At 27.5% G+C, this 15,327-nt stretch overlaps 1 protein-coding gene across 1 annotated transcript in view; it reads left to right on the top strand.

Moving 5' to 3' along the window:
* Positions 1 to 15,172, top strand: part of LOC118197246 (tyrosine-protein phosphatase non-receptor type 9-like) — a 72,581-nt gene extending 57,409 nt beyond the window's left edge. Inside the window, exon 11 of the mRNA XM_085821075.1 lies at positions 738 to 15,172. Coding sequence (XP_085677201.1) covers positions 738 to 964 — 227 coding nt within the window. The 3' untranslated portion in view covers positions 965 to 15,172. The remainder of the gene's footprint in view (positions 1 to 737) is intronic.
* The last annotated feature ends 155 nt before the right edge of the window (positions 15,173 to 15,327 follow it).

Here is a 15,327-nt window from a genome sequence, read left to right as displayed (position 1 = left end):
AGTCAGAAAACCTTATTGGCTTTCTGAATTCTCATCATTGAGTTCATGCCTGAAGCAAAAATTAATGCTAATGTATATTCTAAAACCTCATAATAACTCTAAGCCATGCAAATTGAGAGGAAAGTTGAGACATGTTATCTGCCTGCTCCACTACGATACTCGTACCCATATTACATGTATCACAATTTCGGTTCTGGAAAAACTGAATTAGTGGGTTTTGAATCACCCATCATATAATTAAAATTTAGTAATTTTCGTTTTATTTCTTCACCTAAAGAAATATATTGCTGTGCTAAGGTCAATAATGACAGCGAGGTAAAATGTGAAGTCATGACATGGTTCTAAAGGCCAAATAACAGAAGACTTTTACGGTGGGGAAGTACAAAGCTTGATCCCACATTTAATAAATGTTTAGATAATGGTGGAAATTACTCTGGAAAGTAATGCTGTATAATATAATTAACTTTTGTAGAAGTTTAGTTCAGTTAAAAGTTTTTGACTGATACTGGCTGATATGTTTTTCTGTTTTATAAAGTGGTGATCTATTAAAATAAAATCATTTTCATCAGCTAGTTATCTATCATTTTTCTGCTGAGATTAAAACTTTACAATTTTTTGTTTTCTATTTTAGTTATGGACAGTATTTTTATATGGTTCATGTATATTTATATTTTAGCTTAAATTTCATTTAAATACAATACCTGATTTAAGATCTATGTTTATTATTTGTATTTCAGGGACCTTCATTACATTAGACATTTGCATTTGTCGTCTGGAAGCGACAGGCCTTATAGATGTGCGCACAACAGTAGAAAAAATTCGTTCTCAACGAGCTCATAGTATACAGATGCCTGACCAGTATGTTTTCTGTCATTTAGCGCTGTTGGAATATGCATTAAGTCGTAGACTTCTGCAAAATGTTGATCTTTCAGGCTTTAATGATAATGATTCTGAATCTGAATAATGCTAAAGCTTTATTTTAATTATCAAGTTAATTTTTTTTATTAATTTATGTATACTTTGTACTGCCATGGCCAGTGCTAAATGTGTGTATTGATTCCTGTTTTTTAAGATTTTTTTTAAATAACTGCCAAATGATATTAGATATAGTGGCTTAATGTGCCATTGCAAATTGATTTGTTTTATCTCTTCATTCATTAAAATATAAATAGAAAAATAAAAATATAAAATTTCAGAATTTGGTTACATATATTTCTGCATATATAAAGAGGAAAGTTAATAATTCGGTTGCATAGATAAAGAGGAAAAGACTTAAATATTTAATTGTTATTTAAAGTCTTAAAAAATTTTAGGTTTTGCATAATGTTTGCAATATTGTTCTTTTTTTTTTAAATATAATTTTTCAAATAATTATTACATTTACTTAAAATATATTCCAAATTCTTTTACAAAACTTATTTTTATCTCTTTTTGCTCTGAAAATTTGGTACTGCTTCTCAAATTTGAAAGGAAATTAAAAAAATTGCAGTATTATTTCTTGCATTAAAAAACATCTGAAATACTGTAGCAGTCTTTAGAAAGAAATAATTATAATGTTTAGATACTTTAGGACGCAGGCTGTCAAATAATATATTAGTAATGAGAAAAAATAAAGTGTATCGAAGTAAGCATTTTTGCCTTCATCTTCCCTGTGTTTTCATTAATTTGTACAGCAAAGTTCTAACTATTGTGAAAGAGCAAATTTAATACTCTTTTCTAGTTCTGAAGGAACTATTTTTTCATTATTATTTTTTTAGATATTTTATTTAAAGTTTTCATGTTAATTAAATTATTATTTTCTGTTGTTGTTTATTAGTCTCTAAAAATCATTAAATTAATGCAGAGAAAAATATATAATAATATAAAAATATAAATATATTAATTTAATTTAGAATTGTCATATTAGTGATTAATTAATTATTGATTGTTATATGTTTGTAAAAATAAATATGAGCTAAAATTTTTATTCATGTTTTAAATCTGCATGTCTTTAAATTCTTGGATGGCTACTTAACTGTCCGAATTGGAAAAATGAGAAACATTATATTTATTGTTAAATTATGTAGTTATTTCATTAATCAATTATATTAATTTTTTATTATATTGCTTATTACAATGATTATTATATTTTAAAATTTATAATCACACAAATCAAAGGAAATTGTCAACTAATTAGTAAAATTTTTGTTTAGTACCAATGTATTTTTTTCCCCTAATACAGTTTTCAAACACAGATGCTTAAAATCTTTCTGGCTTGAAGAGAAAGAAATCTGTGTCACATATATGTATCTTTATGGAGCAGGGCTATTTTTGGAAATTTTGAATTTTTATAACTACACCTTGAAATCAATCATTTGAGAAACAATTTGAGAATGCAATTAAAAAATAAGAACATTTTTCAAATGGTTTTAATTTTTTATCGCTTTCAATGCTTGTCATTTGTTTTCTTACCTTTTGATAAAATGCTTGATATGAATTTCAATTGATGTTTTCATTATTTTTTTTTTACTTCCTTGTATAAAGTAAAGGAAGTATTGAAATCACGAAAAATTCTGGTTACCATATTTCAACGAAAATATCCATTTTGACCGCTGTCAAATGCAGTTTAATGATGTTTTTGTGTGACATCTATGGAATACGTATATATTTCGCATAACTCAAAAACAACAGCCTCAGAAGGTTGAAATTTTGTATCTGGGACTGCTATAACATGTAGATGTGCACCTCTCTTTTTGATTGCAATCGGCTGCACCAAAAGTATATATATATATATCCACTTTGTTACTCGGCTCAGTGAGCTCTCTTTCTTTATTCTTATGTTTGTAAATTGTGCATTTTTTGCTTTAAAAATGATTGAATTATGTTGTTCTTATCTCCAAGTTAAGGATTTATGCCTTTATTTAACCTGCATGTTATAATTGTAGAGTTATCAACAATTTAAAAGTTGTTTAAGTGCAGCTGAGCCTAATTTTTTCTTTATTTATAGCAGCCATATTTGTTTACAGGGACAGTGAACATTCAAATACTTTTTTTAAAATTATTATCATAGAGACATGAAACTTTGCATGCATGTATATTTTACTATAGTTATATCAGATACCTTTGAAAAAAATTTCTGGCTCGTTGCTATTTATTTTTTTTTAAATTTCTGTTTAAATTTTAAAACTTTTTCAAAATGCTCCATGTGACTTCATTTTTTCCTATATCTTGTTATTTTTGCTTTTTTTTATTGAAAGTGCATTACAAATAAAATTTGGTATCAATTCGTGAATTGCATAAAATGTTAGTTTTTAATTAATATTTCTTTCACATATACCTAAATTTTGGACAAAATTTCGCAGTTTAATTGGACTTTTATCCTCTCAATGAATTTGCATTCAAAAATGCATACTAAATTTTGTTACATGTATAAATGGGAATCTAAATTACAAATTACAACCATTTTGAACATAAAACTAAAGTGCACGGAACATTTTGAAGATGTAATAATCACAAAAATTTCATTATGAGAAAAATGCATTTTAAGAATATTTTTACGCTTGCCTTTAATATTTACTTCTCAGTATGTCCTAATATATGATTTGATTTAATATAAAATATTTTAACATTGTTTTACATATGCATAAATAATTTTTCTACTTATAAAATCATAGAATGGTAAGAAAATATTATTTTGGAAATTTTCTCAAACACTTTCAGTAAATTCAACTAAATACTTTTTTAAACTAAGAATCACTTAAAAAACTTACTGCACCATATGTTTCCCCTTTCTTATTTACATTTTCATTATGTTTAGCTACAGTTTTTTTTGGTAATTTTCTTTTCTTGTATTCGGTAGAACACCTTTTTTTGCTTTGGTCTATACAATGTTTACCTTGCCTCTGTCCAATAGATATTGAACATGAATTTATATCCTCTTGTTCCAAACCTAAAGTATTTAAGCACTAAAAGTTGAAGTCACTAATTGCTGTGATAACAGCTATTTCAAATCTGTTTTCAATACAAATGTTTCCTTCAGACAGTTCTTCCAAATGGCACCATGTAAACTTTCGTTAGTATTTTGTATTTTTGCACATATGCATCATGCTTAAAGTTGGTTACTGGCTAGTCCTTGATACATTGGTAGTATTTTAGATAAAATATCTACTGTTAATTTGGTTTTCATCATTGAATGAGATTTAGGTGTCTTATTTTATTTTAATTTAATTAATTGAGATTTAGGTGTCTTAATATATATATTATGTGACACCTATTGAGCATTAATAATGTCTGAGTGAGTCATCTGTGAAAGAACAATAAAACAAACTTGCATAAATTGCAGTTTTCAAGTCTTACACATTTATATCTTACTAATAATAAAAGTATTAGTCACGGAAATTATAATAACATTTCTCAAATGTTTGTTTACCACTTTTAAATGTCACAGAAAAGGTAAACAAGCTTATTCAAATGCTTATAACTTCTTTGAAAATAATTTTACCAACAAATGGTTCTTGTAAACGATAGAGTTAAAAATCGTAGAATATTATCATATGAAATTTTTATTTCCCAATTTTTGGTCAAGCTAAAATCATCATCCACTGTCCTCTTACATTTGAAATTTAGCAGAATAGTGGATTTGTTGCCAATCTAGAGAAACTAAGCTTCGGAATAATAAAGTAACATCTTTTATAATTGTAAATTAAGTTATGCTTAATCCAGTCTGGAATTATCATTTAAGTTATTAAATAATCACATATATTGACTCAGCATAGCGTCCATGACAAATTATGTCAGTTTCTACATCTTCAGTGTCTTTTTGCTGAGTGAGACTAAAAGTAAACTTTCAGTTTTGTGCACTAAAAAATCTGCCTTCTTACCCACTGGCCGAATTCCTTGTTTTTACGTAGAAACTGTAACTTTTATTGTAAATATTTTTCTGTATCTTTCAGTTTTTAATATAGATATTTTGAGTTTTTATGTATTTTTGCTTTATTGCAAAGTGAGAACTGAATTAATTTAATGAGAAATATATCTCTAATGAAATTCGAGGAAATAAATTTAAATGAAATGCAGGAAAAAAATGTGTATAATTTAATATTCTGTACAAGGAAGTCATGTGGTGTACACATCAGATTTTCTTCTTTTGGGACAGGAATCTGATAGCAGAAATTTAAGAAAGTTGACAATATGTATTAACTTTTTATTATGTTAGCTAGTTTTTCATTATGCTTTCATTTATTAACATTTCATTATAATAATTTTACTTTTTGAATTTTAATTAGAAAAATGATTCTATGTTATAAATTAGAAAATGTCTTTCACCCTTTACAAAACTGTGAAGAGAATATCATTTTTATATACATATTTGTAAGATTTATAATCTTGATTTGGAAGTTTCTTCTAAAATCAGTTAACCCTTACCTTTCTTCTAAGAAAAAATTTAGCTGTAAACAGTAATTCATAATCTTGATTTGGTGGTTTTATTTATGCAATCTAAATGATATGAATATGATGTTTACATGATTAGTTTTCCAGATATTTTTGTTTATGATACAACTAAAGTGATTAGAAACTATGGACTTTTTGCTGTATAGTGGCTAGGTAGCAGTAGGCTACTTCATATGATGTATAATATATTTATATTCAGTGCTGCTTCTGTTTTATTTTAATGTTCTGGATAGTTTTGTATTTTTGAAGTCATTTGGTATTTTCATATTCTCAGAAATGTGTGGCCTTATTATATAATGTATGAGGCCCAAAAGAATTTATTTTAGATTTTGGGAATGTATTTATATTTAAGGTAATATTTTATGTAAAATGTAAACAATGCTTATATTAAGTATTGTTATTTTTCAGTATATTTGTTTTTATTAATTTTCTAAATATGATTGATGAAATGTTCATTATAAATCTACATAATTTTAGATATAAGAGTATAAAATATTAATTTCATAAAGATCAGTGCATTCTGTATATCACAAATTGGATTCTTTGTATTTCTCAAGTTGAAATAATGAATTTTTGCTTGAATGTTGTCTGTTAATGTTCTGATGAAACACATTGAATTTCAAGATGTTTTTACTGTATTGGTGATAAATGTTGCATTTTACTTTTATTGTACATAATATATTGAAAACTGTTGAATTTCAAAGAGTTTTCATACTCAAAAGTGTTCCATAACTTGATGTTGTATCAGAAAATGTTGTGCATTGTATTGTAGAATGTATGAATATTTATTGAAAAGTACTAAAGAATGTATTCAGTAGTATTTTTCTATTGCAGTAATTTGTTATGTGTTGTGCACATTGTGTATGTGATTTTTGTCATAGAGAAAAAATGATGTTTATTGTAGTATAATAGACTACTTGCTGTAAGCAGTAGTTGCTTTTTCCATAAATTAAAGCAAACTTTTTATTTATTTCAAGCATATATGAACTTTTCTTTAGAATAGAGAATTTCAGTATTGCAGTTTTATTATTATTTTTTAATTTTTCTTTGCAATTTTATATTTTTTACTTAATTATGAAAAGTTCAAAGAAAATAAGTTATGTCACTTTTAGGTTTAAAATATTAAGTCCCCAAAACATGCAGATTCATTATACAGCAGTCCCTTGCCAATTTTAGGTCCCTTGCCCAATAATCATGCTCTTTAATATTTGTAATAAACAGTTTATTACCACCTTTTTATTTTCATTACGTTTTGCTCAATTTCATAACTTCTGAAAACTGAATTAAGAATCCATACTTTGGTGAGAAACTGCAATTAAGAGCAGAAGAAATTACTTGCTTTCTTTTAATTCAATTCTCATATTTATGCTGGAGTACTTTTTTAGGTATTTTCAAACTATTCAAAACTATTTCAGATACAGCAGTAAAAACTTCAATAAGTATCTTCTGTTCCATAGTTTTTCATCAAAATATACAGCAAGTATCTTGCTTATCTGAATTTTTATATCTATTTTAGGTGTTATATTCAATCTTTTTTTTTTTTTTTTTTTTGTTTTAATTCCTCCCTTTCCCCCTCCTTTTTTTTTTTCAGATTTTTTTCCTTGGGGAGTTATTTAGATAATTTTTTCCTTGTTAGCTTTTTTTTACAAGTCATTTAAAGCTTATATCTGATCATAGACTTCTTCATTGAGGGTGTGGAAGTGGCATCATCTCTTTTCCTGAGGAGAATGAAGGGCTAAGTGTCTTCTGATTATTAGTATCGCAGCTCTGAAATCTGCTGTGCACGTTTGAGATACCCTCTTTCTTCTTAGCTCTGATGTAGAATACTATAAAATATTGCAATGCTAGAATTATAGGTTAACTAAAGAAAATATACTATAATCTGTAAAATCAAATTGGGTGCATAAGTGATAAACCGCATTTTCGATGCATTTGTTGATGAACACAAAAATCCAACTGAATCATTTATAAGCAGGATACACATATGGCAAACATATAGATCAAAAGCTGATAATCAACAGAATAGTGCCTAAAAATTTGGTATTATTTAGTTATGCTGTGCTTCAACTTTAATGGTATTTCTTGGAGGACTGCTGATTTTAATATCAAGTAAATTATATATATCTGATTAGCATTTAGAATAGTAAATTATATACATCTGATTATTATTAGTAACTCTGGTTTCTTTCATCTTTTGTTCAGTTGCAATTAGTGTGGTAGGCTGTGCAGCTGATGATCACCTGATTTTCAATGTACTACTTGGGGGCCAACATTTTTCTGTTATCCTTAGAGCTAATTATGAGCAAGATAATGCTTTAATTACAAAGACTAGAGAAGTTGCACACATTGTTGTCTCATTTCTCAATGAGGTAACCACTAAATTGTACATATTCAGATTTTTTTCCATTTTGCCCTGAATGGATATTTCTAATATTTTCTATATGGATAATTTCTCTGCCATTCTCAGTGTTAAGTGTTGAAGATCGTTATTATGAACGACGATCACTTGGCCTTTCTTAAAGTTAATTTTCTTAGCATTTCTGACATGAAGAAGAGGGTATATATTCTTGCACATAATCAGAATGCTTTCATTGCCAAAGTTAGATCTGACCAGTCTCTCTTAAAATCCATACTACCTCACTTCCTCTATTAATTATTAATTTCACCATGCTGTGTGGCATTATCAAATATGAATTATTTTATTTTCACTTCAATAATAATGAGTTCTTTCATTATCCGTGTGTGCCTGCAGAAGTTCAAATTTTCTTTTGGCATCTTATGCATTTATATTGTTCAAATAAAGGATGTGACTTCAAAACTATTTAGGATATAAATTTCTTCAGAACTAACAGAAGGGTTTAACTGGTTAGATCTTTTGTTAGTTACAAATTCACTAACTATATTACAGCACAGCAAAAAGCATTATATGTGTTTTTTCCATTTCCATGGGGGTAATGACATTATAACTTTCATTAATCTTTTATCACTGTTTTTAACAGTCTCTCAACAAAGAGAAAAAAAAAACATTGTTCATGTTTGTTGAAGAATTAATTTAAAAAAAAAAATTACCTGCAAAAATCTACATAGATTACCAGATATGAGAGATAAAGAGAAGATTCCAACTCCCTTTTTGTCTCATTTTACTTCTACCATTCTTCACTTTCTGAAAATTCAGCCAATTACTTCTTTATATAAGGAAATATTCAGACCTTAAATAGCGGGAATGATTAAAATTCACTATTTGTAAAAGTGTTCACACACAGCCTTAGATGCAAAAGGCAAACAGATTTCTACTCCTTACTCGTCATATTTTGATGCTCTGTTTATCACTTTCTCAAAACTAAGAATCTAGGGCCTAAGAGAAACAGAAGGAATCTGCCTCCTCTTAAAGTTTAAATCTGGAATGTTTGCCATGTTTGATTTTCTTTTAGTCATTGCTTCTAGAATAATTTTAGCTGCAGGAGAAGAAATTGTGGTTAACTTTTTTAATTCATGTTTTTTTTAAAGGATTTTTAGATTGTTTTCTTCCTGATCTTTATTTATTTATTTATTTATTTAAAAAAAAAATTTTATGACTGTCTTCCAGTTCTTACCTAGTCATTGTCCCCATGGTTGTTTGGTGTGGAGGGGGCATTTCCTTTCTTAGGGGTGCAAGTGTGAGTGTTCTGCTTGTCATCTAGTAGCTTTGGAATCTTGTGCATGAATCTGAGCCATCTGTTTTGCTGGCTCTGATGAGGAGACTAAAAACTATAGAAATGCCAGAATAATAGTTAATAGTTCTGTTGATATTAACTATCAACATAATATTAACATAGAATGTTGTTTCATACCTGTGATTCATATTCAGCTTTCATGGCATTGTTGGAGAGTTGATGATTTAATGGCAAGATAAATCACACATATGTGATGAACTATTATTATTTATTAGCTGTCATTAAACACGGATCACATAAATACATTTTACATGAAAATTTTCAAATTTTAACTGAGAGAATAAGTTCAGAAAGCACTCACAACTGTTTTCTAAAATTCTGGTTTCATTTTCCTTGCATTCAGCTGCTATCAGACCTGCTAGTTTAACTGCTATCAGTGCTGTGCTTTGAAAGAAATATTTCTGGAATCTTTGCTTCCAGAATATCTGGTTGACTTATGTGAAGTCTTATAGGTGAAACATTTTTGCCAGTCTTGTAAAATGCCCCGGGTACCAACTGTTTTGGTTAGAAACCTTACATTGAAACTAGTGCTGGAAAAATGCACTTCTTGAAAAAGCTTCTTATAGCATCATGCTTAAGAAAGAACCCTATTAAATTGTATAGTTAGAGGTCATGTGACTGTCAGTAATTTTTAATATTGGATTAATAAAATGAATTTATTTATGACTGATGTTTTCATTTTATATTAAAAATATTGTTTTTCAAAATTTCTAGCATGTATTATAGATGAATTATTATTAGATCTTTAGTCTATTATTGAATTTAAAAATTGATCCCATGTCTATTATTGAATTTACAAAGGTATGTAATTTTATGTTATAATTGTTTAATGGAAAATCTTACATATTGTGTGCCTGTGAATTTTTTATTTATGTTCATTTTCTATTTGTAATTAAGTTTGCTACTGAAAGTATTTATATTCAAGTGCTAAAATCATTTGTATCATTATATAAGTTTGTTTTAGAACTAGTAAGATTGTAGATCCTTCTACAGATAATTTGAGGGATTTTTCATTTTTCAAACTATCTTTTCATTATTAAGAACTGAGTTTTTTTTTTTTTTTTTTTTTTTGTAGTTTTCCTTAAAAAGATAAAATATTTTTTCTTACAAGACAGTATTTTGCTCTGTATGTTTTAAAACTGTAAACAGATGCCTTCCAAAATAATACATAAGTAGTTTTTATGTAAATATGATAAAGAATATAGTTGAAAAACAAATGCATATTAATTTGATGAATTAGGAAAATCCATTCTCTCCCTTACAAACCTAAAAGTCCAAATTCGAAGCAAATTCTGTTTCTAAATATTCTCACTTTTTTAACAACTTCCAGAAAATCATATTTCTGTTTTTTGAAGTAACATTAAACTGCAAATCTTCAGAAACAGTGCATAACTGATAAGCAACAAATAATAAAGTATTAAAAGATCTTCATTAAATTTAGATCTTTTAATACTTCATTAAATTAAAAGATCTTCATTAAATTTTTTCAATGCAATTATAATTATTTTTCACCTCATGCCTCAGAAGCATAATCTCTCTACAACAACTTCATAGATAATAATAAATTTAGTAAGTTATAAAAAAGATATAAATAAATAAAGTTGGTATTTATAATTTTTTGTGTGTGACGATATATGTATGCTTAGCATTACCATAAAGTTCTATTTTTCAGCTTTTATCTTTTAAAGAAAAAATTCAGAAGTTTAATTGCTCATGTTAATGATTATTTTTATAAATTTTTAGCCCTTACCAACCATGCTTTTCTCAAACACTGCCAGAATTAAAAATATAACCTACATGATTGATAAGGGACTTCTGTATTAAGGACAAAGATGGGCAATATATGTTTAAAGCATGTTAAAAATAAACATCTAAAATGAAAATGCTGTAAGTTTACGTCAAATATTTGAAGCATGCAGTAAACTCATTTTTATGAAATGTGATATTCAGTGTAATTTTATAAACTTCAAAAATTTCATGCAGTATTACATATTATTTTTTAGATATTTAAAAATTTTCTTTTTATGAAATACAGCATCTGTGTAGGCAAATTTTGATTTTATATTGATTAATTTCTTTTATTTTCTTTCCATTGGTTTTGCTGAACTTTCAGTTCACATTATTGTTTTTAATGAAGCATTGACAAATTACGTTTGATCTTAAACTGTATATAAAATTATATGAATGATGTGTTTCCAGTCTTTAGTGATGAAAATTAAATGATTAAATTTTAAAATTAAATGAGTTATAAAATTTGACAAACATAATTCTTCTAAAAATCAAATGAATAAGTTGAAATATAAATATAAAAACAAAATTTGTGTTAACAGAAATTATTAAAAGATCACAATTCAATATTTGCAGTTGGAATTGTTTATATCAAGAATTCAGTGATGAATAAATTTGTACCATACAGTACAAAGTCCGTAATCCGGACCCGTCAGGTCTTCGGCGATTCCGGATTATATATCATCAATTTAAATCTGGTAAGATGGCATACAGAAAAACCTTAATTTATGAAATAAAGAGCAATTATGATCTAAAGGGTATAAAAATTTACCCCCCCCCAAAAAAGCTTAATATTTATTTGATTACTTTATTAAACATTTCTTTCAATGTAAGTTGTCTAAGTTGCTTCGTTTTTTGTGCTAAACGCGCATGCATAAACGCATTATGAGCATGCGTAAAGCATACCAAAAAAAAAAAAAGTTTGTGGCTATGAGGTCCAGATTATAGATCATTCCGGATAATGGATGTCTGGATTACAGACTTTGTACTGTAGTATAATTAATGAAATTAAAATGTAATTAAAAGTTGTAAATATTAGTATTGTTTGTCATAATTTCATATGAAACTCATATTTAAATTAGGTTAAGTTAGAGTAATTATACATAAAAAAAAAACATTCAATGGCTATCCATCTTGGGAAGAATATTTTTGTGGACACCTTTTGAAGGAAAAATAACTTGGCTAAGCATACACAGCTACAACTACAGGAAAATAGAAGACTTTATTTATACATTAACACCCAAAGTAAAGTCATGAAATTGTCTATGTTGCTAGGTCATTCTACCAGCAACTGAATCACAAACAAAAAACAAATATTTTCTGGCTTTAGCTGTTGGGCAGTGAAACAAACAATCTGCATCTAGATTGTAATATTTTAGTAATAATAATTTTAATTCTGTAAATATAATTAAAAAAACAGTACTGCTGCAGTTTTCTCCAGAAATAATAATTGTTTGGTCCTTAATAGCATTTTTAGCCATTCTTACAAAACAGTGATCATTTTATTTCATGATGGTGCAAGAAAACATTTTTCAATTCTGTCTTGTCTCAGACATGCTCTGTTGTGCTGAGATTAAAGGTTTGTTGCAAGATATGGATCAAAGTGTTCACGCTCATTTTCATGTTTTTAAACCACTCTGTCACAAGTTTTACTGCATGAACTGGTATACTGTTGTGCTGATATATGGCATTTTCTTCAGGATACTAAGACTGAACAATTGCATAGACTTGTTCTATTGAAAAATTTTTTTAAAGTGATGTCACTATTAAGAACAATCAGCATTCCTAAAGACTTCCATGATACTGCAGCTTAAACGATCACCATGTTTTCCCAGGCACAAGGTTGAGAAGATTATATGCTTCTGAAGCTCTCCCAGCAGTGAAAAGAATGGAGTTAAACTCATTGCTGAGCAGTACACATTTTGCATAGCATATGTCCAAGTTTTGCACTTCTGACAGCATTTGCATCAGATGTTGGTTACCAGTGGTCCAGCATTTGCATTAGGTGTTGATCATCAGTGCCCAAAGTATTAATACTAACCCGGTGAGGTTCATAAGAGGCAGTTTTCCAGCCAGATGAGCACCAACCCAGCTAGCCTTCTTTTAAATTTTGATATACATGTCTCAATTATATCCTGCTTTTGATGTCAGCAGCTCTATAAAATAGTAATACCACTAGAAATTAAAACTGCTGCTGTTGATAAAATTTGAAATCACTCAGTGCTCCCAACTAGAAATGCGTACAATAGTTTGAAGTTTTTAATGTTGTATTCACAAAATGTTCCAGTTTCATTGTTTGCAACCCTTATAGGCATTTGTTTCTATTTAAGATTTATAATTAGTTAATGAATTCATATCGTTTATTTTGGTCCTCTAGTCAAATTAATTATATGCAGTAAAGGGCTTCTTTCCACTTCTCTATCAAAATCCCTGTATAAAGATATAACCTTAAGGGGGGAGCTGATATATCATTTTCTGCAGTTTGTGTTACAGTTACTATAAGAAATACATAAAATAGGTAGATAAAGTTATCTAATTATTCATTAATAAAAGTTCATTCAACCTTGAATTATCTTCACATGAACCCTAGACTGAAAACATTCCTTAAGACTAGCAAATTGAGTATTTTTCAGCTGGTTTTGAAAAAGTCAGAATATACTGAAGTTCTTTTTTCACTGATGTATAAAAATTGAAAAAAGAAAAAAAATTGTCATAAGAAATAATAGCATGTTTTATCTCTGTAATCTTCATTTTAAATTTGCTTTTTTAATGTAATTATTTAGTGTAGGTAAACTGGAACATATATTTTGTATTACTGACATATGCTGTACAATTTCAAAATATATATACATAAACTATTGCGCTATTTCATGAATAACATAGTTCTTTATAATCAGCTTAAAAAAGGAATTCAACTTTTAAGTTATATTTATCACTTGTTCCTATCTTTTCATTGCTGTGGTAAGAGGAGTTTTTATATCATAGCCTAAAGAAATGTATTATATTGGAGATAAAAAATTTTTCATCGAGGAGATTTTAAAGGCTTCAAAATAATACTAATCTCATCATGCCAGAATGCAAAGAATATGGTGAAAAAGTTATTATGTTGTGCTATAAGAAGTTATTACAAAAAAAAAAAATATGCCTTTTCTGTAGGTTAGTGCATTTTCATCAGTAGTTTGTATCAGACATGTATTAGTCACTTTTTCAAAATCTATTTAAATGCTGAATTTAGGTTAAAATAAAATCTAAATGCTGGTTTGATTTTTTAAAAGCACTTTGATTTTTAGCAGCATTTTCTTTGGTTGATGTACATGGTATTTCATCTTTATCCGTCTTTTATGTGTATATTCTTGTAAAGTATTAATTTCTTCCCCCATCAATAATAACGGTTCAATTTACAAACAATTTTCTTTTTGACTGAACTAGGTAAAATATGTAAATTTCAAACAACAATTTGCAAGGGAAACACTGACCCATTTAATAAACTTTACCTTTTAAATGCTCATGGACCACTGAATTGGGTTGATTAGGATGAATCAGATACGTTTTCTATCATTAAACTGCAGTTTCACTATATTAGTACATGTAAAAGATAACCATATTACATTGATAACTCAGTATATGAATAAGCATTCAATATATTGTATAATTAATAGTGAAAAATACTATGCCCATCTTTGACTGTATTTTTAAAGTTTTTGATATAGTTGTTTAGTTACAAAAACATACATTGTAAAAAGTGTGCAAGTAATTTATTTGGAATTAAGTAAATGTGAATATGTGCTAAAAGGCAGTTATCGAAATTTTTATGTATTGAAATGGATTTTTGTAAAGAATATATTAAACCTAGCTCATTGAAACTCTGATTTTTAATAGACGAAATCTATAATAAAATGTGATTGAAAAATATTTTAATATTGCTGCATTTAAATTCTTAACTTAAAACACATATCAGTATTGTACTCAGGATGTTTTTAATCCCACTGCAAGATTTTAAACTTTCTGCATCATTCTGTGCTTTTGAAAATATGTCTTTGAATTATATATTTTTAGGACAAATGATTATAATTGTCATATTGTTGAGAAAAAATATTTTCTCAACACTGCTTTGGGGCACCAGATTAATTGTATAAAAATTATTGGCATATGCTTTTGTAGTCTGTGTAACTATGTAAGTGCACCATTTATGATTTATGTAGTGGAAAAAATATTTAAAAATAAATATTCTAATTGAATAATTTGTTTCATTTTTTTCCCCTCAGATTCTATCTTACAGTATTTAAGATTATTTTTGTTTGACATGGTTAACTTTTTGTTTATTATGTTATATATTTTCTGTATCTTAGTACTTTATCACGCACAGAAAAAGCATCTTGCACTAATGTAAGACAGT

This window comes from Stegodyphus dumicola, chromosome 7, assembly GCF_044657685.1.
Source record: "Stegodyphus dumicola isolate Sdum_Otavi_A_Nest chromosome 7, ASM4465768v1".
Taxonomy (NCBI): Eukaryota; Metazoa; Arthropoda; class Arachnida; order Araneae; family Eresidae; genus Stegodyphus; species Stegodyphus dumicola.
Note: the sequence above shows the minus strand (reverse complement) of the source record. Positions and strands in the feature narration are given on the sequence as shown.